This window comes from Mustela erminea, chromosome 1, assembly GCF_009829155.1.
Source record: "Mustela erminea isolate mMusErm1 chromosome 1, mMusErm1.Pri, whole genome shotgun sequence".
Classification (NCBI taxonomy): Eukaryota; Metazoa; Chordata; class Mammalia; order Carnivora; family Mustelidae; genus Mustela; species Mustela erminea.
Window position 1 is genome coordinate 197913720 of NC_045614.1, and position 24101 is coordinate 197937820.

General features: G+C 32.4%; 1 protein-coding gene and 1 pseudogene across 2 annotated transcripts in view; one reads left to right on the forward strand and one right to left on the reverse strand.

Moving 5' to 3' along the window:
- NCAM2 (neural cell adhesion molecule 2) overlaps positions 1 to 24101 on the forward strand; it is a 515285-nt gene that overhangs the window by 331470 nt on the left and 159714 nt on the right. For both annotated transcript variants that reach the window (XM_032353026.1, XM_032353033.1), the window contains exons 6-8: positions 1516 to 1633; positions 13431 to 13591; positions 15748 to 15893. In XM_032353026.1, coding sequence (XP_032208917.1) covers positions 1516 to 1633; positions 13431 to 13591; positions 15748 to 15893 — 425 coding nt within the window. The remainder of the gene's footprint in view (positions 1 to 1515; positions 1634 to 13430; positions 13592 to 15747; positions 15894 to 24101) is intronic.
- On the reverse strand, positions 17873 to 17972 carry LOC116581632 (annotated as a pseudogene).

Sequence of the window (24101 nt, forward strand, 5' to 3'; positions counted from 1 at the left end):
ACAAACCATCCAGCATATGCAGTTTATACTACAGAACAGAAAATCATGATAAAGAATAAATAATGTGTTTCAGTAGTAAAAATAGTAGGACAAGCACTGGAGCATGTGATTCCCCATTTTGAAATGTTAAATGTTTCCATTTACACAAATACAGAAATTTACCCAAATGGAGAATTTTTTTTTAAAGAGTTCATTTACATTGTAATTATCTAATGGGTTAAAATATTTATTGTTGTAATAATAAAATAGTCATGTGCTATTGCAACTACATTTATTATAACAAAATGAAAGGCATTACATTTTGATTAAAGTGTTCTTTTCTATAATTACAAAAGAAGTAAAACAAGGTACAGAAAGTCAAATTTTAGTGTACTTAAAATGCAGAGTTAATGTCTCAAAAACAGTCCATCCTACTGTAATACTTGTAATTACTATGTTACTTTAGAGACAGCATGTCAGATCATGTCCCTTGTATCTAAATTCATAAAGGCAGAAACTTGATTCATTGTGCTTAATTGGTAAGATACATATCAGTTCCTATCGCCACCATCAATGACAATAATACAACATCAATGCTGACCTGAATGTTATTGTGGAGATATTTAATTAATGTCACACTTCTCAATGCCTGTCTGGTCATGTTGTTTAGGATATATAAAAAACAATTCTGTTAATATAATTAATTTTAGGAATATCATTTTGTCAGATTCAATTGAAAATCATTAAAGTGTGCATTAAAATAAAAATTTATGCTGTGCTTTGATATTTAGCATCTATTATGGATACTATTGATTTATTTATTGCAAACAGTACATTTCAGTAACAGTTTCAACATGTCCAAATGTGCAGCATATATGGTTTTTGCAATGTAATTAGTTAGAAATTGGGGAAGCTTAATTTTAAAATTGAATTGTTCGTGAAAATCTATTTCATACTCTCTATGGCTTGAGCAGTTTCTCTTCATAAAATGTTCTATAGTTGTGTGAAGAAATTAAGTGCAGTTAATCAGAAAGAACATTATCATTTGACACCTAATTTGAAAGCCCTGTCTTAAAGCAGTGAATGATTGCTTATAGAATTACATATACCGATGAAGACCCAAATAGGAAATCCATTTATGCTCCAAGTAGATCTCAGTGTTGCTGTCAGTCAGGGTGGTATTGTCTGTTTTCTTGTGAGAAATATTTCATAAAAGTATGCATATAAATTTGTTAAAATGTCTAGTTTCTCGTTTATTCTAAATTGATGGGTTAAAAACAGTAAAATAACACCGGTGTGTATTATTTAATTATTGTACCTTGGAATGCAGGTCAATGGTCTTTAAGTCATTTTACTGTGCAACCAAGTCCATCTTGTTGATAGAAGTAATGTAAGTACAGAAGTAAGTGATCAAGCTCTAAAGCTTAGCATTTTAACAATGACAACAACAACAACTAAGTAGTTCTAAGGAAGTCTCGATGGTGTTGATGAAATGTTTTTCATCTCTATTTAATCTATGTTTATGTCTTTTTTCAGTGCCGCCAGCAATCACTATGCCTCAGAAATCCTTTAATGCCACAGCAGAGAGAGGAGAGGAGATGACATTATCTTGCAGGGCCTCTGGCTCCCCTGAGCCCTCCATCTCCTGGTACAGGTAGGTGTTACACGTATACATCCTTTTGGCTTGTATTCAGAATCAATGTCATGGAAAAAGATTTCTGATTTTATTTTATCAAGAATAAAAGCATTCTTTAGAATTTTATTAAAAGGTTGTGGTGGTTTTGTTTTCAGTTAAATTGGTTAGATTAAATTGTTAAAGAGATTAACAGAGTGAATTAACCCAAGTCAAAGACCCGCATGTGTCCGGCCAAAGTGGGCCCAGAAGCCCAATGACTAATTCAACCACGTTAATGTTACTTCTAGAGAGTATCTAGAAATAGGAATGCTAGTATTAATAGCATCACCACTGTGTGTATATAAAAATCATATTTTATTAAAATGTAATTGTATGTTTTATTTATGTACCATATTATTCAGGATTTTTATTTATGTACCATATTATTTTATTTACCATATTTTATTTATGTACCATATTATTAATTATACAGTTAAATTTCCATAAATGTAGTGTCATTTTTAAAATTTTACTTCATCAAAAGAATAAAATCTCTATTCTAAATCTGTTCCTTGACAGTTTACTTTTATATATTTCTACAGAATTTTTAAATGTTACTTGATTTCTATTAACATCAAACAGATATCAACATATTTCATTCTTTTTTAAAATTTTTCATTAGTTTTTTATTAATTGACTTATATTATTAAATATTTTGTCTCTAATTATTTAATACTAATTTGATTCTGTCCATGGTTTTTGTTATGTTCAGTTAGCCACTGTATAGCTTTTGATGTAGTGTTCAGTGGTTCGTTAGTTAAGTATAACACCCAGTGCTCATCACAGCACATGCTGTCCTTAATACCCATCATCCTGTTACTACCTCCCACTCTGAAACCCCCAGATTATTTCTTGGGGTCCATAGTCTCTCATGGCTAATTTCCCTCTCTGATTTCTCTCCCTTTGGGTTTCCCTCCCTTCCCCTATGGTCCTCCATGCTATTGCTTATGTTCCACATATGAGTGAAACCATATGTTGTCTTTCTCTGCTTGACTTACTTCACTTAGCATAATCCCCTCCAGTTCCATCCATGTTGATGCAAATGGTGGGTATTCATGGTTTCTGATGGCTGAATAATATTCTGTTGTGTTTATATACCACATCTTCTTTATCCGTTCATCTGTTGAAGGGCATCTCAGCTCCTTCCACAATTTGGCTATTGGGAACATTGCTGCTAAGAACATTGGAGTGCACATGCCCCTTCTTTTCACTATATCTGTATCTTTGGGATAAATGCCCAGTAATGCAATTGCCAGGTCATAGGGTAGCTCTATTCTTAACATCTTGAGGAAACTCCATACTGGAGTATGGAGCTTCATTTCCACCAACAGTGTAAGAGGGTTCCCCTTTCTCCACATCCTTGCCAACATTTGTTGTTTCCTGTTTTGTTAGTTTTTCCTGTTCTAACTGTTTAAGGTAGTATCTTATTGTGGTTTTGATTTGTATTTCCCTGATGGCTAGTGATGTTTAACATTTTTTCATGTATTTGCTAGCCATTTGTATGTCTTTTTTGGAGAAGTGTCTGTTTATGTCTTCTGCTCATATTTTGACTGGGTTATTAGTTTTTTGAGTGTTGATTTTGATATGTTCCTTATATATCTTTATAGATCTTGGATATCAGCCCTTAATCTGTAATGTTATTTGCAAATATCTTCTCCCATTCCATGGGCTGCCTCTTAGTTTTATTGACTATTTCCCTTGTTGTGTCCAACCTTTTTAATTTGATGAAGTTCTGAAAGTTCATTTTTGCTTTTGTTTCACTTGTCTTTGGAGACATGTCTCAAAAGAATTTATTGTGGTCAGTGTCAAAGAGGTAATTGCCTATGTTCTCCTCTAGGATTTTGGTGGATTCTTGTCTCACATTGAGGTCTTTCATCCATTTTGAGTTTATCTCTGTGTATGGTATAAGGGAATGGTCCAGTTTCAATATAATTCATTCTTTTGGGTTTTGGCTCTAACTGTTAAAAAGGAGACAATGAAACTTTACAAATGGACAATCTTAAAAATATATCTTAGTTATTAATTCTGGTTACCACTCAGGCATAGCTACAGATATTTACAGTCTCTTCTATGCTTCATGAACCAAATTGTTTAAGAATAATCACAAGAAAACAATTAGTAGAAATATATTCGTATTGACAAAAATTAGCCATAGTGAGGATTAGGTTTTTTTAAAAACTTTTTCAAGAAGAATAATTACCACCCAATTCTCTTTTTTTCTATTAATTCCTGAGAACTTACTGATATTCTATTCCTTTCAAACACTTATCCATTTAATACAGCAGGTAGCAATAAACAAGATATTTCTTCAAATAAGGTAAATAGATGTTCTTTGCAAACATTAATTCCTTTGTGACATACTGTTGGTATTTTCTAAAGGATTACACATCAAACATGAACATATTCACCCCAGATAATGATCATGTATCTCTGAGACTTCTGGTTTCTGGTGTGTATCCGTAAGAGTCAATATTACATCTAATTGCAGCACAGAAAAGCTCCTGGATCATTCATTACAATGAACAAATATTGTTCTAGAATCTCATTCTCATCATTTTATCTTTCCAGGGAGACTTCCTTCTGTTTAGATTTCTGTCTTAAAGCTCAACATTTGTTCAAAATTCTCATATTTAAGTGGAAACATAATTATCATACAGGCTAGAATAAGTCAAATTCATAGGCTAATATAGTAAGTCATTTAAATCTATATTTTTTATCTTTACATCTTCATATAGCATTTGTTTCATTCCTTTAATGATACAAATAATTGTTCCATTCTCTAGATATGTAATGTATAATAGCAGAATGGGAATATTTGTTAATGACATCAACAAAATTAAAATTAGTTTTTACTTTGACATTTATATATGTCATATTTATATATGTGTATATACAATGTGTAATTATAATACTTATTATTTTTTTCTTAAATATTTGGAAAATTTTCCAGTGAAACAGCCTATGCTAAGACTTGTGTTGTGTAAAGGTTTAACTACAAATTCAAGTTCTTTCATAGATCTAGGTTTATCCCAGAAATATCTTTGTCTTTAGTGGTCTCTGGTGATATCTATCTTTCCAGCAATTTGTCCATTTCATTTCAGTTGTTTTTACTAGCATATAGTCATTTAAAGTATTTTCTTATTATATTTATAATTTTTGCATTATCTATATTGATCCTTCCTCTCTCATTCTGATAAATTGGTCACTGGTTATTTGTTCTTCTCTCTTTTCATCCCGATCAGTCTAAAAAAATGTTTATGAAAAGAACAATCTTTTCAATGATCAGCTTTTGGTTCACTTACTTTCTTCTTGTTTTTCTATTTTCTAATTCATTGATTTCTGCTCTTATTTTTATTATTGTCTTCCTTTTTTTTACTTTTTGTTTAATATTCTCTTCTATTTTTAGTGGCTCAAAGTGGGTACATACGTCATTGATTTCAATCATTTATACTTTTCTAATATAAGCATTCATTTCTCCTTTTTACAATGCTTTAATTGCACTGTACTAATTTTAATATGTCACAGTTCCATTTTTGTCCAGTTCAAATATATTTTTAAAAGATTTTATTTATTTATTAGAGAAAGAGAAAGCATGAATGAATGCAAGTTGGGGGAGGAGCAGAGGAAGAGGGAGAAACAGGCTCCCTGCTGAGTGCAGAGCCTGATGCAGGGTTTGGTTCCAAGACCCTGAGATCATGACCGGAGCTAAAGGCAGGCATTTAACTGACTGAGCCACCAGGCACCCCTTATTCAAGTATTTAATTTTTTTTTCTTTTAATGTTATCTTGTTTGTTTCAAGTTTTATTTACATTCCAGTTAGTTAACATATGGTGTAATATTAGTTTTAGGTATAGAATTTTAGATATTCATTAATCACCTATAATAACCAGTGTTCATGACAGCAAGATACCTCCTTAATCTCCATCACCCATTTAACCGACTTCCCCTCACTGCCCCTCTAGCAACCTTCAGTTTATTCCCTGTAATTCAGAGTCTCTTTTGTGAATTGCCTCTCTCTCTCCTTTGTTCCCCTATGTTCATCTGCTTTGTGTTTTAAATTCTGTGAGTGAAGTCATATGGTATTTGTCTTTCTCTGACTTATCTCGCTTAGCATCATATACTCTAATTCCATCCACATCATTGCAAAATACAAAATTTCATTTTGATGGCTGAGTAATATTCCATTCTGCTATTTCTTTATCCAATTACTCTATTCTTTCATCAGTCTATGGACATCTGGGTTCTTTCTAAATTTGGCTATTGTTGATTTTGCTGCTATAAATATCAGGATACAATTGTCCCTCCGTGTCAATACTTGTAACATTATTTTTGGCATTGGTTATTTAGAATGTTGCTGATTTTTTCCCCAAATATTTGGGTATATTTCATATGTACTTCTGCTACTAATTTAAAACTAAATTCCTTAATTGTTAGAAAACATACTTTGTATGATATCAATTTACTTAAATTTATTAGGTCCTACTTTATAATATTTTCAAATGTTCTGTTTGCACTTGACAAATACATATATGTGTATATGTGTATATATTTATATAGAGAAAGATAAATAGATAGATATTCCACTGTCATATGGAGTAGTCTCTAAATATCAAATAAGTCAGCTAGGTGATTAGTATTATTCACATCTTCTATATCCTTACTGATTTTACAACTATTATCTCTTTCTGTTCTCAGTTCTCTCTGTTTTATTCCATGTTTTTTGAAGTTCTGTTATATGTTTAAACATTTATCAATGTCAGTATTATAAAAATTATTAAAGACTTTGTTTAGGAATAAAATGATACCAGATAGAATTTTGAGTCCTTTTTTCTGTTTTCAAATTTTATGTCTTTAAGTTTACTAAAATATACTGCTATATTTTCAAATTATTGATTTTTTTCTTTAGCAATGTTTAAACTGCTCTCAAATTTACCAGGGTATATTTCATCATCCTATTTTTTATCTCTATAAGTTTGATAAAGGACCTTATTTTTGAGGCAAAATTGGTATAAGGTATTATTAGCTTCAGGTATACATAATAATAAATTGATTTTCTGATACATTACAATGTGATCACAACTATAAGTCTAATTACCATCTGTCACCATACGATGATTTCCCTTCACCCATTTCACCCATCCACTAACTGCCTTCCCCTTTGACACCCGCCAGTCCATTGTCAGTATCCATGAGATTGTTGTGTTTGTTCAATCTTTTTGTTCTTTAGGTTTTACATGCAAGTAAAATCATATGGTATTCATCTGTTTCTATTTATGTCATTTAGCATAATACTTTTAGGGTCCATTTGTGTTGTTAGAAATGGCAAGATTTCCTTTTTTTTCTATGGGACTTTTCCAGTTATCTTTTTGTAGTTGATTTCTATTTTCATATCATTGTGATAAGAAAAGATGCTTGCTATGATTTCAGTCTTCTTAAATTTAATGAGACTTGTTTGGGGCAAAATGCCATTTATCCTGGAGAATATTCCATGCACACTTGAGAAGAATGTGTATTCTGCTGATTTTTGATGGACTGCTCTGTATATATATATAGAGAGATAGATCTCTCTCTCTCTCTCTCTATTATATATATATATATATATATATATATATATATATAACGTCCATCTGGTCTAATGTGTTGTGTAAGGCCAATGTTTTCTTATTGATTTTCTGTCTGGATGATAGATCTATTGGTGTAAATGAAGTATTAAATTCCTCTACTACTATTGTGTTGTCAATTTCTGCCTTTAGGTCTTTTAATACTTGCTATATATATTTAGGTGCTCCTATTTTGGGTGCATAATTATATATAAATGTTGTATCTTCTTTTTTGAATGACCCTTTTATCATTACATAATGCCCTTCCTTGTCTTTGTATTGTATTTGTTTTGTTTTAAAGTGATCATTTTTTCTGATATAAGTACAGCTATGCTAGCTTTGTTTTCATTTTCATTTGCTTTTTCTACCCCTTCACTATAATCTCTCTGTGCCCTAAGATCTGAATTGGGTCTCTTTTAGGCAACATATCAATAGGTCTTGTTTTATCCATTCACCCATTATATGTCTTTTGACTGGAGAATTTAGTCCATATGCATTTAAAGTAATTATTGATAAGTATGTACATAGTGCCATTTTGTTAATAGTTTTCTGGATGGTTTGTAGCTCCTCTTTCTTCCTTTCTTCTCTTGCTCTTTTCCCTTGTGGTTTCATAGCTTTTTTTAGTGTTATGTTTAGATTCTTTTCCCATTATCTTTTGTGCATCTACTATACAGGTTTTTGCTTTGTGAAGCACACATATAACAGACTGTCTGTATAGCAGTTTATTTTAACTTGTGAGCATTGTAAGTTTTGAATACATATTAAAGACTCTAGATTTTTTCTCCCCCACCACATGTTTTATGTTTCTGATGTCATATATCTTTTTATTTTGTGTATACCTTAACAAATTATTGTAGTTTTAGTTTGTTTTACTACCTTTGTCTTTTAAACTTCATTGTAAAATTTTAAGTGGTTAATCTGCTCCTTAATATATTTGCCTTTTCCTGTCAGGTGTCTACTTGCATATGTTTTCTTATTACTAGCTAGTACATTTTCTTTTTAGCTTGAGGAAGTACCTTTAACATTTCTTGCAAGGCTGGTGTAGTGGTGTGAAATCCTTTAGCTTTTGCTTATCTAGAAAACTCTGTTTGTCATTTATTCTGAAGGATAGCCTTGCTGGGTAGAATATTATTGGTTGGAAGTTTTCCTTTTAGCGCTTTGAATACACCATGCCATTCTCTTGTCACTTACAGAGTTTATGCTGAAAAATCAGCTGATAGTCTGATGGGGTCTCTTTATATGTACCAAGTTATTCTCTTGCTGCCTTTAATATTTTCTCTTTTTCTTTAACTTTGACATTTGAATTATAATGTGTTATGCTGTGTAGCTCTTTGGGTTCATCTTTTTTGGAACTATCTGTGCTTCCTGGAACGGGATGTCTATTTCCTTCCCTAGGTTGGTTAAGTGGTCAGCTATTGTTTCTTCAAATAAGTTTTTTGTCCCTTTCTCTTTCTCTTCTCCTTCTGGGACCCTATAATGTGAATGTTACTTCACTTGATGTTGTTCCATAGGTCCCATAAGCTGTCTTCACTATGTAAAATTCTTTTTGTTATTATTGTTGTTGTTGTTCCTTTTGGGTGAGTCCCACTGTCCTGTCTTCCAGGTTGCTGATCCGTTCTCCGTCATCCAAACTGTGGTTGAAATTCTTTAGTGTATTTTTTTTTTTCAGGTCAGTTTTTGTATTCTTCACCTGCATGACTTCTGTTTGATACTTTCTTATATTTTCTGTTTGTTTGATATTTTTACTGTGTTCATCCATTCTTTTTCCAATTCAGTAAGCATCTTTATGACCACTACTTTGAACTTTTTGTCAGGTAAATTACTTATCTCCATTTCAACAAGGATTCTTCTTTGCTTTTCTGGATTTTATGCTGTCCTTTTTTGGGGCATATATTCTATTTTTCTCATTTTGTTTTTCTTTATATTTCTGTTTCTGTGTATGAGGTAGAATAGCTATCTTTCCCATTCTAGAAGGAGTGGCCTTGTGTAGGTGATGAAACTTTTCATTCAACCTTGCCCTAATTCTTGGATGTCTTTTGAACTTTGTGTTTACCTACACAGTCTGATTTATTCTTAACTGGTGAGAGCACAAGGGTGGAATGAACAGCTTGGCATCGTGGGGGCCAGGAAGATATAGCATGTGGGCAGGGTGAGCCTGCTGGCTTCAGAGAGGCTATAGCATGTGGGAAGGGTGAGCCTGCTGGCTTCAGAGGACCCAGAGGGGCCCCAACATAGAAGGGAGCTCACTGGCAATAGTAGGGCCACCAGAGCTTGTGGGAAGGGCAAATCGGGCAGCTGCATCAGCTATAGGATTACAGCTACCACAGGACTATGTGGGGCAAGCCCTACAATACTAGCAAGGTTGAATGAGAATGTACAAATGGTGCCACCAGCATTTCTCCCCTGGAAAATGTCCTACCAGATGCCTGTGTCTCCAGCACATGCTAATGAATGTCTACTGCATATAGAAATGTGCTTTCCAAACTACATTTTTTGTTTTGTTTTGTTTTTGAGATTCCTGGAGTTAAGTCTGTAAGACCTTTAAAAGCAGCCTTTTCATTTCTCACAGCCTTTTGGATCTCTAACATATAAGCCCTTTTGCTTTGCAGAATCGGATATTTTGGGTGTTCATCTCTCCAGTGTAAACCCCAAGGGTTGGGGTGCCTGATATGGGGTATAAGCCCCTCACTCCTCAAGGAGAAACTCCAAATTTGTAATGTTTCTCCAGGAATTTTGGCAAGATTATATTTCTGCTTCTCTTACCTGTCTCAATCCTTTATCCTTTGTTGTGTAGAAACTCTTAAGCTAGTTTTCCTGTATTTTTCAAGGGGAATTTATCCTTGCATAGCTGAAGATTTGGTATGTCCATGGGAGGAGTTGAGTTCAGGACCTTCCTATACAACCATCTTGAACTTCCCCTCCATTTACTCCATATTTATTATACATTCTATGATAGAGGACTTTCTCTTTCCTCTTACAAGCTTATAGCTCATTTTTACTTTCTTGAACATATAGAATATATTCTAATAGTTATTTTAATAATCTTTTCTCCTATTTTTATCATCTGTATCATTTCTGGATCTGTCTAATTTATTGAATTTTCTCCTTGTTACGTGTCATATTTTCCTACTTATATGTTAGCCTGGTAATTTTTGATTGAGTGCCAGGTATTAGTGATTTTATGCTTTGGAGTACTGGATATTCTTGTACTCTCTTACTCTATTTTTAGATGTAGGAGGTAACTTGGGATATGTTTGATCATCTGAGGATTGCTTTTAGATTCTTTTAGTGGATCCAGAGCAAGCTTCATCCTAGGGTCAGCTTGGTTCTATTATTGAAGCAATATTCTTCTAAGGAGGTGACTTAATGTCCTGCATTTTAGGTCTTTTTACCCAGAATGACTGAGAAGCAAATTATTCCTGGTTCTGGGATTGCTGTGTTATATCTTTTCCAGTGGTTCTTTGCCTATGCTGGGAAAGCCTTTTTGGCATGCAGTCACGAATCAGTAGTTAAAGATTGGTTGGGGATACACTGCATATCTCTTTACCTTCTTTCTTGTGCAGCTGTCTTTTCTTATATTCTCTGGTTCACAAATTCTAGCTACTTTAACCTCCTCCAACTGAGAACTCTGCCTGGCTGTGCTTGGGTTCCCCACTACAAGCTACACACTTGACACTCTCCTTGCATAGTAAGCTATGGTGGTCCTAAGAGGTCACTATTATGAGCTACTTGTTGATTAGTGTTTAAAAACTGTTAATTAATCAGTGCCTATTGTGCCTATTGCTCTTTACAGTGGGAGGGTAGATATGGTCCCTGTTACTCCATTATGCTTAAAAGTGAACTATCCTCTCTTCTTTATTATCTCCACTAATTCCCTGATTCTAATCCTTATTTTCTCATGCCTAGAAAAGGGGTACTTAGAGAAGTGGTTTACATTTTAAAGTATAGGCTTAGAGAATTCCATCAGAATTCTTTGGGAATCGTTTTCAGACATGGGATTCCTCAGAAGTAGAGTGTGAATAATAGCAAGTGTATTCTATATTACAAGTTTATTAGGAGAGTGGTATTATAGAACTATTACTTTGGTTATATCTCTTGCTGATATCTTTAAATTGAGCTTTTGAAGGAACGATAGTCTTTACACACAGATTTCCTCTAAATCTCTTCAAAATCTCCCCATTCACTTCAGAGCCCAAATCATAATTATTTTTTTTCCCCATGAAAATTTCTGGAATATTTTACCCATCATCTTTTTCCTTCTCTCCTACTATAGTATATCCCTCCTTGTCCCTACCTAACACAAAAAAAGTTATTATAAATTCATTAATGGGCTCTACCTTATCTTTAGTTACTGCTCTTAATGCCAATGATATTACAAATTCTTTATGGTAGGTAGCCATGTCTCACTCATTTCTTATACTTCAAACATTTGGCATGATATTCCAAATAAGGTAGGAAAATAACTCTCTTTGTCAGAAAGAACATTAGAATTTAGTTAATCTGCTGCTTATATTACTATGTAAATTTAATTTTCTTCATCTATGATTTCAGGGGTGGGAAAATCCTATTTACAATTTTAGTTCTCTAATATGTGAATGAGGGTAAGAAGGAAAATGGACATATGAGCTAATTGTGAGTTTTAAGTCAAGTTGAATATATAAGGAAAGTGTCTTATAGGCCATAAGTTGCTTAAACTTCTAGAGTATTATTATTATTATTATTGTCCTACAAATTATTACTTTCTATTGATTAGAGTAAGAAATATATTGTATCACTAGTTGCTGTGAAAATTCTACTTATACATTATATTCTTGACAAAGTTGTTGAAACATTATTTTTGGTTGTTATAAATTTTAGATTAATAAAAATAAGAAAAGAATATTAAAAAATACAGATCAATACTATATATGTAGTATTAATATTTTACAGACTACTTTTGCACCCCACTCTCATGCAATTTTTGTACATTTCATGATATCTTTAGAGATGTCAATAGAAATGGGAAAAGTGGATGTTAATGAGCCATAGAAGGATAAGTATTATATTAAGATATGTGCCAATGCTTTCTGGAAGTGAAACCAGAATTCACTGGAAATTCATTTAGGATATTGAAGTAATATTCTCTCTCATTCTAGGAAATATTTGTTATAATTCTTTCAAAGATTTTTTCTTTTCTTTTTTTTTTTTTTAATTTAAACTTGTGTGGACAAATAGATATCCCATCCCCTAAGGACAGATCCTAAACGTTTTACATTAGTGGGCTTTACAATCAATTCAGTCCCTCAAAATACCATTATAAGAAATAGAAGGAAAACTAAAGGAGAAAGAAAAAGAGAAGGAGGAAAAGGAAATGTAAATAAACTAGAATGGAAGGAAATAGACAGTATAGGAAGATTTCACATATATTAAGGAGAATTGTAGAAATTACTTAAGATTTAAGTATGTTTAAGACATTTCTTACTGTAAGTCATAGAAAAAGTTTGAAAGACTTTTTTTAATAGATATCAAAAACTGGAACTGGAGGAGAGTGAAGACTATTTCAACTCAGAAATAACTTGGAAAATATTGAAAATTATTTATGTTTAAGAGGAAACATATCTAAGAATGAATAATGAATTAAATCATCATATTCAGGATAATTTCTCTAACTGCATTTGCACATAATTGTTTCATCTTACCCTCTTATTGGTAGTGCTTATTTGCTATATAAATTGGTAACATATTTAAATTGTGTTTATTTTGAAAATTCTTTAGAGGATGTTTCCATAGAAAGTTTCTTAAATGTATCCTAGGTACCTAGTAAATAAATATATGTTGACTCACCGACACAAAAAGTGTATATGGAATTAAAATCGGCAGCACAATTTTTTTTTTTTTTTTTGCTAATAAAGTAAAAATTGAACAAATGTGCTTATTTTGCCTAAGGTCGGTGTTAAGATTTCAACATAGCTCAACTATCATTCTTGTCTCTAAGTTTAAGCAATTTTCAATTATAATTTCAATATCTAGTAACTGAGTTTTACTGGATTACTAAAAGTATAGTTGTGATTGAAATATAGCTTTGTCTATCCAAATCTATATAATAATTGACAACTACCGATCAAAAAATTGAATACAATCTCCTCCTGAGTTATGAAGTCAGATTTATGAAGATCAACATCTGTTTTCTTCTTTAGGAATGGCAAGTTCATTGAAGAAAATGAAAAGTACATATTGAAGGGAAGCAATACAGAACTCACTGTCAGGAACATAATTAATAGTGATGGGGGTCCTTATATCTGCAGGGCCACAAATAAAGCAGGAGAAGATGAAAAGCAGGCATTTCTCCAGGTCTTTGGTAAGTATTATAGCATAGTGGTTAAAATTATGATGTCTAGAGGGAAGTCTGAGTCAAATCTTACTCTGTCATTTATATGTCATTAACTTTCTAAAATTAAATCTGTTTTCTCATCTGAAACATATTTTAGCATTGCAGCTACAGGTTGAATTTTTTGAAGAATTACATGAAATGACACATGTATATTCTTATAAAATATTGGATGACTGATAACAGAAGATGGAAGAAAATTCCTTTAAATTACACATAACTGGGATCTGTTATAACTTACAGATCATTTATATTTACATATATATATAGGTTGGTCTTCATAAATCTTTATGTGACACATGTTGAGATTAGTTTTACTTTTAATATACTTCAGAACAACACATCTGTAAGCTAAAATTAGGAAATATTGACCTGTATCCATAAGAAATTACTTTTCTTCATTCTACTAAAAGGATATGTAATATGAATATCTTTCATATTTACGAAAAGCTGTATTGTTTTCTTTGGGAAACTTACAGAAAGTGGATAAGCAGTAAGGTGTTTGTTTGTTTTTTTTAAATTGATTTAGCTTCCATTATGTTTGTAAGAAGAAAACCAGTTTTACTTGTGTATTTGGAATATGTCATTGTCTTTAAAAAGCATAACACAAAATTATATGCATTAATAGCATTTAATATGTTTTCTCTATTTTTCAAAACACTGTTATCAAAATTCTTTCACAACAAAAAGAGGAAGTGGGAAGAAAAGAAGGAAAATTCTATGAGAGTAAGAAGGACCATAGTTCATGTAGAGGAAAGAGTAAATGAACTTAAAATTGTGAGAAATCATAAAAAGTTTTGAACTTATTCTCGCAGTATTCAGCACTTAACAAGATTGTTCTCTTTAGAACCTACACTAAATAAATATGACTCAGTATAAAAATTTATTAATTACTAACGATAGTTTCTGAGATAATCCCAAAGAGTAAATATTCTCATTTTACATCAGAGAGCTATTATGAAATACTAATAATTTTTTTATTAAGCTGGCAGTGCATGAGAACAAAGAGATAAAAGAAAGATTCTAATATTTTTATCTTTTCAAATGGCAAATACTTCATGATATGCTACATCACTGTTGTAATCACTTTTTTATAGTAATACTAAACAAATTTGCATTGTGCTTGAAACAAAATCAAATATATATAGTAGAAATCCAACTAAATCCATTTAAGTCAATGGAATAAACACTGAATTGTTAAAAATTATACATTCCATACTTCCAATATTTGAAAACTAGGTTTCCAAGATGAAAAGCAATTTATTTATATCCCATGATCAGTTGCATTTAAAGATTAAATAAAGTGTTACTTTTCTGAAATACCATGTGCTGGCTTTCATCCCTTTTAAGTTCTACCATGTAAAAATTTAAGAAATGCAGATAATACAGATTTTATAATTGTAAAGATCTGTGGTATCATGCAAATTTGTGGATGGACATATTTTTAATATAATGAAAATTTAAATTAGTAGACATAATGTTTTCTCTCATTACTGAAGTCATAATTATAATGAAATGATTAGTTACAATGCTTAAAATATTGTTAAAATAAACTGAAGTAAAAAATAAGTCAATTGGAATAATGTAAGAATCTAACATATATATACTTACTTCATAAATATTTTAAATATCATGCATAATTTTACTTACTACATATTCAAGATACAATCATCATTTTCTTCTTCGGGCGGAATTATTTTTAAAGCTTAAGAGATAATCACTAAATAAGCAGATGTTACACATGAACACATACACACTCATAAACATAAAGCCACTATGTGGCTTTAAAAGAGGAGATTTTAATTTTGTAGGTTTAAGAGAGAGAAAAATAAAGGTCTTTTGAAATCACAAAGTTTCAAAAGGAATTATAATTTGTATGTTGGCTTTTAAGCCACTTCAAATTTTTTTTTTATGATAATCAATGAGAATTATTTTCTAAAGCTTTTCTCCCTGTACTTGGCCAGTCTCTTGGCACTCCTTTAATGCAAAGTGTGCTGCTGTAACTGTTAAAATGTTAGTAATTCTATACTGTACTAATGTGAACTTAAGTGCCCACTGCGGCTTTTAAGTCTGAATAGTGATATTTTCCTCCCATACAGATTGAGTAATGTATATATTCTTTACAGTACAGCCTCACATAATACAGCTTAAAAATGAGACTACGTATGAGAATGGTCAAGTCACACTTATATGTGAAGCAGAAGGGGAGCCTATACCAGAAATCACTTGGAAAAGAGCAGTAGATGGCATCACATTTTCTGAAGGAGATAAGGTAAAAGGATCTCAATATATAGTCATTTTCAATACCATTGTATTTTCAGAGTTTTGCACATTACTAAATCTCACATTGGACTTCAGTTTACCAAGTAACTGGTAGGAATGCAAGAAACGGTTGAATTTTTCAAGAGGTAATGCTACCACACTCAGCCCGAAAATTAGTGGAGAAAAAAGTGAAAGTGTAATATTTAAAGATGTTTTTCATCATGTCACAAAATTTTAGGTTGTTGTTATTCTTGAGTTTTCTTACAGGAATTTTGGCATACATGGAATGTATAAGTTATTGCAATTTTAGCTCCCCACCCCATGCTGTAAAAATGAGAGTCATCCCAGTTGACCAAATTCTCTGTCATCATTAACTCTTTACTCTTTAGAATTGTCTTGTGCAGTGCAAAGTTAGGTGTCACCTTCACGAGGTGGGGATCCTGGTGATGGGAGCTGAAATGATGAGGGGACTGATGACTGATGATCAGTAGATGTCTTTATTTCTTACAATCACTTCTTTTATACCTTCCACAAGATCCAATGACAAACAGGAAGGATATAGATTTATGTGCAGGGTGTGGGCTACCTGGGAGATGTGATTTACGTGCAGGCAATCAAGTGAGACAAATGAACAACAGCGATTATCTCTTAGCTTTAAAGGACCGGAGCGAGTTAGGGATTCTCCACACTTACCAGATCTGCCTCAAGGAGGACATGAACACACTCCAGGAATCCTCCCATGTTTGTTCTGGGCCCAGGAAGACTCTTGCCCTCCATCTCCCGCAGTTTTCTCACAGGGTTTGACTCGACCCCGGTCACACTGGGGAGTATCTGGGTTGTGTTTCAACAGTTAGGTTTTGCTTTCATATAATTAGAATCTAATAAAGAGAAATAAGCACAAACAGAACAAAATACAGTACTTTGGCAATTGTCAGTCCCATGTAAATGGGCGACCTGTCACCAGAATACATTTACATTGCTAACTAATTAATAATAGATTTTCATTATTGCCCATTTTAATAATTATTCACACAAAACTCCAACGTGTGGACAAAGTGAAACAGAAAGGAAAAGATAGTGAATTAGTGATAAAATGAATTGACATTTCACATGTATAAAAGAGGGTAAAATTAAGATTACCAATATCTTTTCTTAATATTAAAGAGAAACTCCTTTAAGCTTTTCATTAATTTAAATCAAGTTCTGGAAAAGACAGTGATTTCTACAATATAATTATGTACCTTTGACATACTAATAAGGGTAGCAGAAAAATTTGAAACCCACTTTATCTGAAAGACAGTTTCTATCCCTCCAACTCATCATGTAGTTTTGAACAACTTGCTAACTCCATAAATTGACAAAACAGCCATCTCCCTAGCTATTTACTATTTATTCTTTGTAAGAATTGTATTCACATATATATGTATATATGTATGTATCCTATACATATATATAAGATATACATGATATGTATTCATATATATATCTATATATCATACTTCTTTGCCTCATGTCCTCCTCATGATGGCACTTTTAGAGAGTATATCTTTTTTGATAATAGTTATAATATTTTGATATACTTATTTTATATATACAAATTGAAAATCAAATTTATAAAATATCTTTTGGAAACCCAGAGAAACCATACAGACTTTGCTTTAACATTTTTTTAACAGAAAATCCTAGATATTATTAAGGCACAATTGTCAAATCTGAAAGGAGTTATATTTCCATAAAATTATTTTAAATTATAAAAACAAAGATATTAAAGACTGTAGGTAATTGTTTTCCTGTCAATTTAGTACATTTCTTTAGATCTCTCAAGAATAATGATTTTCATATCTACAAGCTCTTATTAATTATACCTTCGTATTCCTAACTCATGCTTTCATTATATTCTTGACCACTGTAAAATTCCTAAAAGTGCTTTATCTTTTTTTTTTTTTTCTTTCACTAGTAGCTGTTGATCAATTTGATGTGAAGTTATTTCAAAGTTTGGGACAGGAATTTGCATGTCATCCCTATGCAGGGGTTTTACTTATCTTCTTTTTATCATTCCAATTTTAGTATATGTTCTGCCAAAGTGAGCGAGCCAGCACCTGAAAGTTCTCATCTTAAGATAGTGTTTACTCTTCATTTAATGGATGTTTCCTTATGTGTATACCAAAAATGAGAGATGCATTATGTCCAGTTATTTTATCATGAAAAATTATCAAGTAACCAGAAGGCTGTGACATTTTTTTCTATACTGTAAACCCCAGGCCACCCAAAACTATATTCAGAAATTTCTTCTCTAGTAGTTATGAAGAATAATCAACTAGTTTTGTTTGAAAAGAATCATCTCTATTAAAATATGTCGCTCTCGACCCGCAAGAACGACCCGCAGACGAGGTTGAGTGGCAAACTTCTTTATTGTCAGTCTTCTACATATCTTGATCCGGGAACCCCGCACCACAATTTTAGCCCCCTATTATAGTCCCAAAGCTTACATAAGGATCAAACATCACATCACGCGCTATACCTATGCACCAATCATAAACCCTACAGGTGACCTTATCGAAGAGCATGTGAGGTGCCCGTGAACATCTACGTGACTCTGCAGGTGCCCATTGTTCTACATGTCCTGTGTCTATCCCATGACTTATGAGGTTAATAATATACCCAACCTATGACTATAGGCATGAATTGGCGTCATCCATGAACGCACCCAATTTCCTTGGGTTAAACATTCACGGTCCCATTGTCCTGGGCCTAGTCACCTACGTGACTGCCATCCACAAGTGCATGGCTCCCCACAAAAATACTCTTCTATTTTTTATTTGGTTTATTTTCTACAAAACAATTATAGAAACCATATATGCTTTTGTTTTTCCAAATGTAACTTCTATCCAGTGGGTAAAGAAATGAAGGTCATTCACTTTCTATCATGACATTTCTCCTAAATCATTTTGATTCATATCTTATTTTCTGCATAGTAAGCCTCATTTCTCATTACTAATTTCTTCAACAACCAAAATTCAAAAACTGAATGGTTGACCTGAGCTTTGAAGTAAGACACACCTGGTTTGAATCTCAGCTTTGCCGTTTGGCAGTATTATCTGAACTCTTATTGATATGAGTTTCTTCATCTTTAAAATGTGGATAATAACATTTACTTCCCTTAAAGGAAGAATAAATCTGGGAAGTAGTCCTAACCCTTTACATTTTGTAAATATTTAATAAACTTTATTTTATTTTTGTTATATTTGTCATATTACATAATTTTTAAAGCAAAGTTTGTCTTGTTTGTTATTCTGAATAAAATCTATTTGTTAATAGACTCCATAAAGTCTGGTACCTGAGATTTGATTAAACACTATCACAGAGTATATTCAGATCATATTTGTCTTGTCATGGAAAGCATGAGATTGTATTTTCCTCAAGAATCACTTGGAGAGCCTATTAAAATGCACCTTCTAGAATCCCACTCCCTGATGTTGATTTAGTATGTCTGATACAGGACCGAGAAGTACATATTTAATAAACTCATGAGGGTGGTATCATATGGATTGACTTCAGGCCATACTCTGGAAAATAATACTCTAAGTCACATGAAATTTAACAGCTAATCCTGTCAACAGAAAAGTGCTCTTAACAGATTACTTGACACCTGATGGAGGCTTGGGAAATATGGAACAAAACAAATCAAAACTTCCCATCATGTATGCACTATCAATGTTTTGATGCAACTGCTCATTCTGTAGGTCATAGTGAAACAGCATCAGTGTAATGTGCTCATACTAAAAACTTAATCCAAAAATACGGCAGTGCACTTATGTTCATCAGTGTAGATTTACAAACGATGGGGTCTCAATTAATAATATCCCCTTTCCTTACCTAAATTCTCAATCACTAGATAAGACAAAATAAATAAATAAATAAATAGAGATAAAATGTCATGCGACTTAAACCAGCGGGTAAGTGAATGTTCTTATACCGAACCAGAGAATTAAATAGTCTTACCCAGCACAGTCCTGAGTAGCATTAGACCTTGTAGCCCCCCACTGTGGGAGAGCAGATATCACTGCCAAGGTTACCATCATGGCTGAAAGCAAGGGAGAACCTCTGGTCTCTACAGGAAGGTCCTTTCTGAAAATAAAAGAAGAGAGCAGCTAAGAAGAACATATTCAGTATGATCAGTATGATACCCTCATAGTTACCCATCAAACATCTGCCTGGTTCTCATGGGGAAGAGTAATTAAGGAGTTGGAAAGTCCAGAACTGGTATGTTCACAAGCTCCCTTCCCATGGAATAAATGTTAGGAATCCATGAGAAGAGTTTATTGCCCAAAATAGCCTTATGTTAATAACATCTTAATAAGCACTGTATATACATTTTCACAACTTAGCTTCTGATATTCTTACTGCATGCTAAATGGCCCCAAAACAAAGTGGAACAAAACAGCCATTTTCTTTTGTTTATGATTTTGCGGATCAGGAATTTGCAGAGGCTCAGCAAAGGGGACATCACGAGGCACTTCAAATGTGCTCACATGTGTATGTTTTCTGTATCTATAGATTTGTAGAACAACTGAACTATGTATATTAGTATACCATAAAATATCCTTGCATAATATGGCATCCTTCAGAAACCACAACAAAAAATAGGGTCCTTAAATACATTTAAACTCATGACTATTTCATCTAACCCACTATAATGCATCTTATCTACATTTAAAATAGTGTATGAAATTTTAACAACATCAGAAAATTTCAGAAATATGTATAATATGTAAGAAAAAGAGTATTCACTTGCTTCAAAAATACTTTCTTAGTATTCATTGTTATTTCAAAATAACATTTTCTTCATCATTTTATTGTTAAAGAAATTTCACATTTTTCACTTTTAGTCACCCATTTATTGAAAATTTCTAGACACTTTTGTGTAATTTAAGTATTATTTATGATTCTCTCTAAAAATATTGATTTACTGGGGCTATCCAGAAATTCATTACACTTACAGATTAATACTAGCACTTTATTTTGGAGTCATCTTAAAATACAATTGTTTATAAAAATCAGATATCCCTAGCTTCTTCATTAAATGGATACTATACATACAATCTTAATAATATTTAAATGTTATATAATAAAGTTTAGGACAAAACCAAAGTTACTGTTTTAGAATATAAAACAACCATGAATTGAAAGTTATAAATTGTTTTTTAATTAACAAATTAAGCAATCTAATTTTTTGTACTAAAATCTTTATTTAAAAAAAAAAACCCTGCTTCTCTCACAGAGTTGTTCTACCAATTATGTAAGAATAAGTTTCTACAGTGTTTGACAGAGTCCCTGGCATTAATATCTGTCATCTATTTTGAACCAGTTTCTTCAGTCCTTCTTATCATTCTTATTAATAAATGTTAGAATATGTAAGATTATAGGTATTGGAAGTCATGCAAAATGTCACGCAAGTCAACATTTAATCCTAATTCTGTCACTTTGTCCCTTTGACACTTTGGTGTATCACTCACTATATTACTTCTTATATCTGACCTCAGTTTTTGCATGTCTAAATCAGGATAATAAGATATCCTTGAAAAAAGTTTCTGAAGATGAAATGAAAGTCCTTATAACAATATCCTAGACACAAATCAAACATTTTAAAAGTGTTATTTTCTCTTGTCTTTGGATATACCCAGTCTTCAGATATTTTATGCATGAAAAAGTGATCATATGGATTCCCTGTTGATGACTGCTGTCACAAAGGAACCAGATAAATAAATTCTCTGAGCATGGTCATATGTTCTGTCTGAATAACACAAGAACAATAGGATGGTGTACCAGCTGTTACAGTTTGTGCTTCCATGATATAACTATATGTAGAATTTACTATAAAATCACCTCTAACAACATCAGTTCCAGATCTTGTAACTATGGATCACATTCCTCATGGAAGTTGACAGTGTCCAGCATCTGCATTTGAGTATTCATCTCACTCACTGTATGTCTGATGTCAATCTCTTTCCCTGCAGGGAAGCATAGATGTGGGCTCAAACTTTCTATCCTGGGTGAAGATAGATTCTAATGCTAAAGAAAGGCTGGTCCTTCTTTTAATGAGACATGACATGTCACAGATTATTTTCCTCTCTGTCTTCTCTCCCACCCCAAAATTTTCCTCTCTAGGAAGTGATTCATTTTTTGTCTTCTTTTGGGCCCATGTAGACCTCCCACATTACATAGTGATAAATATTGATTCTAAATAGACTCTTTCACATTGTAAGAAAGGCTAAACAGATCATTAAAATGCGAGGGGAAAAAATGCCACACTCCACAAAGCAAAGTTACTTCACAGTGCCTTGTGCATACTTTTTCCAAACTAGGACTTCATAGTCATCTGATAAACCTGGTGTCCTTTAAACATGTTTAAAGAAATATTGTTACTTGTTATTTTAAGAGTAAATGTAAGTAAAAAGATCTACGGGGAGTGATTTTTACTTCTAGAATTCTTACAAAATGGTATATATAACAGCATGCAAACCTGCCTATATGAATAGAATGTTTTATATAATAATTACAAAGTGCTTATAATTTTGTCTGGGAGATGACATCTCACATGTGCCACTTATCTACTCTTTTAAGATACAGAATCTATAATTATTTTACTCCTGTTGTACTTGTCCTGCATAGTAAATTATAGGCCTTCCTCTACTAGAAATTAACCCCACCCTGCATTGAATAAGAAGTATTTGAAATGTGTAGCAATAAGTTATAAATGTCTTAAAGCAGAATTTCTCAAGCTTCAGTCATTTGACGGCTTCCTCACTTTTTCCTTTATTAAATTTAAGTTCAATTAGCCAGCATATAGTGCATCATTAGTTTCAGATAGAGTGTTCACTGATTCATCAGTTGTATATAATACCCAGTGCTCATCACATCACATGCTTTCCTTAACGCCCATCACCCAGTTACTCATTTCCCCACCCACCTCCCCTCCAGCAACCCTCAGTTTGTTTCCCAGAATCAAGAGTCTCTCATGGTTTGTTTCCCTCTCTGATTTCTTCTCATTCAGTTTTCCCTTCCCACCCCTATGATACTTTGTTTCTTAAATTCCACATGTGAGTGAAACCATGTAATTGTCATTCTTTGATTGACATCCTCTCTTTTGTAGTCATGTTTCCTGTTATACAGTTTTTTTAAATGAATTAGTTTTCAGTTTATTCTAATCCTGCCCAAAAATACCAGTGGAATCAGTATACTAGTTATACTTTTAAATATCATTAAATAAATATAAAACTATAAAAAAATTGTTTTTCAAAGTCATATTAAAGCTAGCATGCAAATTATTCTTTTACATATCTTAGTCTATGGGTAATTATTCTTTTACATATTCATTTACAAATTATTCTTTTACATATCTTACTCTATGGGTAGCTCTTATAGCTGTAAATTAGTAAATGATTTCAGTTAGCAAATAACCGAAAGAACTATGTACAGCTATAACATGTACACAGATCGTACTTTTAAAATAACTGCTTTTCAAACATACTTTGAATTATCATGTTACAAAATTTAGTTATGAAATTATGGGCACTGTAGCACATTTAAACATATTCTGATTAGGACAGAAAGCCATTCCCTGCCCTCCTATTGATGGGACCAGGCACTTCCTTCCAGTAAATAAATGTGTTTCATTATTAATGAAAGGCTAAAGAGATTACAGATCATAGTAACAGAAACTCATTTAGTTTCAGTCCTTAATACCAAATGGCCCTTTCAAAATGATGCCAATAAACTCAATACATAAAGCGGAGTGGTTAACCTCAAAAACAATTTCTTCCTTTTTTTGCTGGAGTGAAACATCACATTCTAGTCATGGTCTGAGTTTAAAGCAGTTCAAAACTTTGTGATTAAAATAATAGGATTTTCTGTTCTTTTACATTCATTTTGAAAACTGTATCTGTGTCCAAGAGAGCAACCTGATTCTACATTAATTTTCGTATTTTAAGTCCATATTGCTTTTTGTTACTTCACAATGGTTTATTTAAAGTGAAATTTAAGATTAAAAAATTACTAAGCATGAATAGTTTAACATTTAGCTTTGCACATACATGTACTGAAGCCATAATTGTACTGAAATGTTTCTTTCTATCATAATAGTGCAGAAATGGTGAACAGTTTTCTCCATGTATTTAGGCACTGTGATCTGGACGATACTTAAAATGCTCTTGCAGAC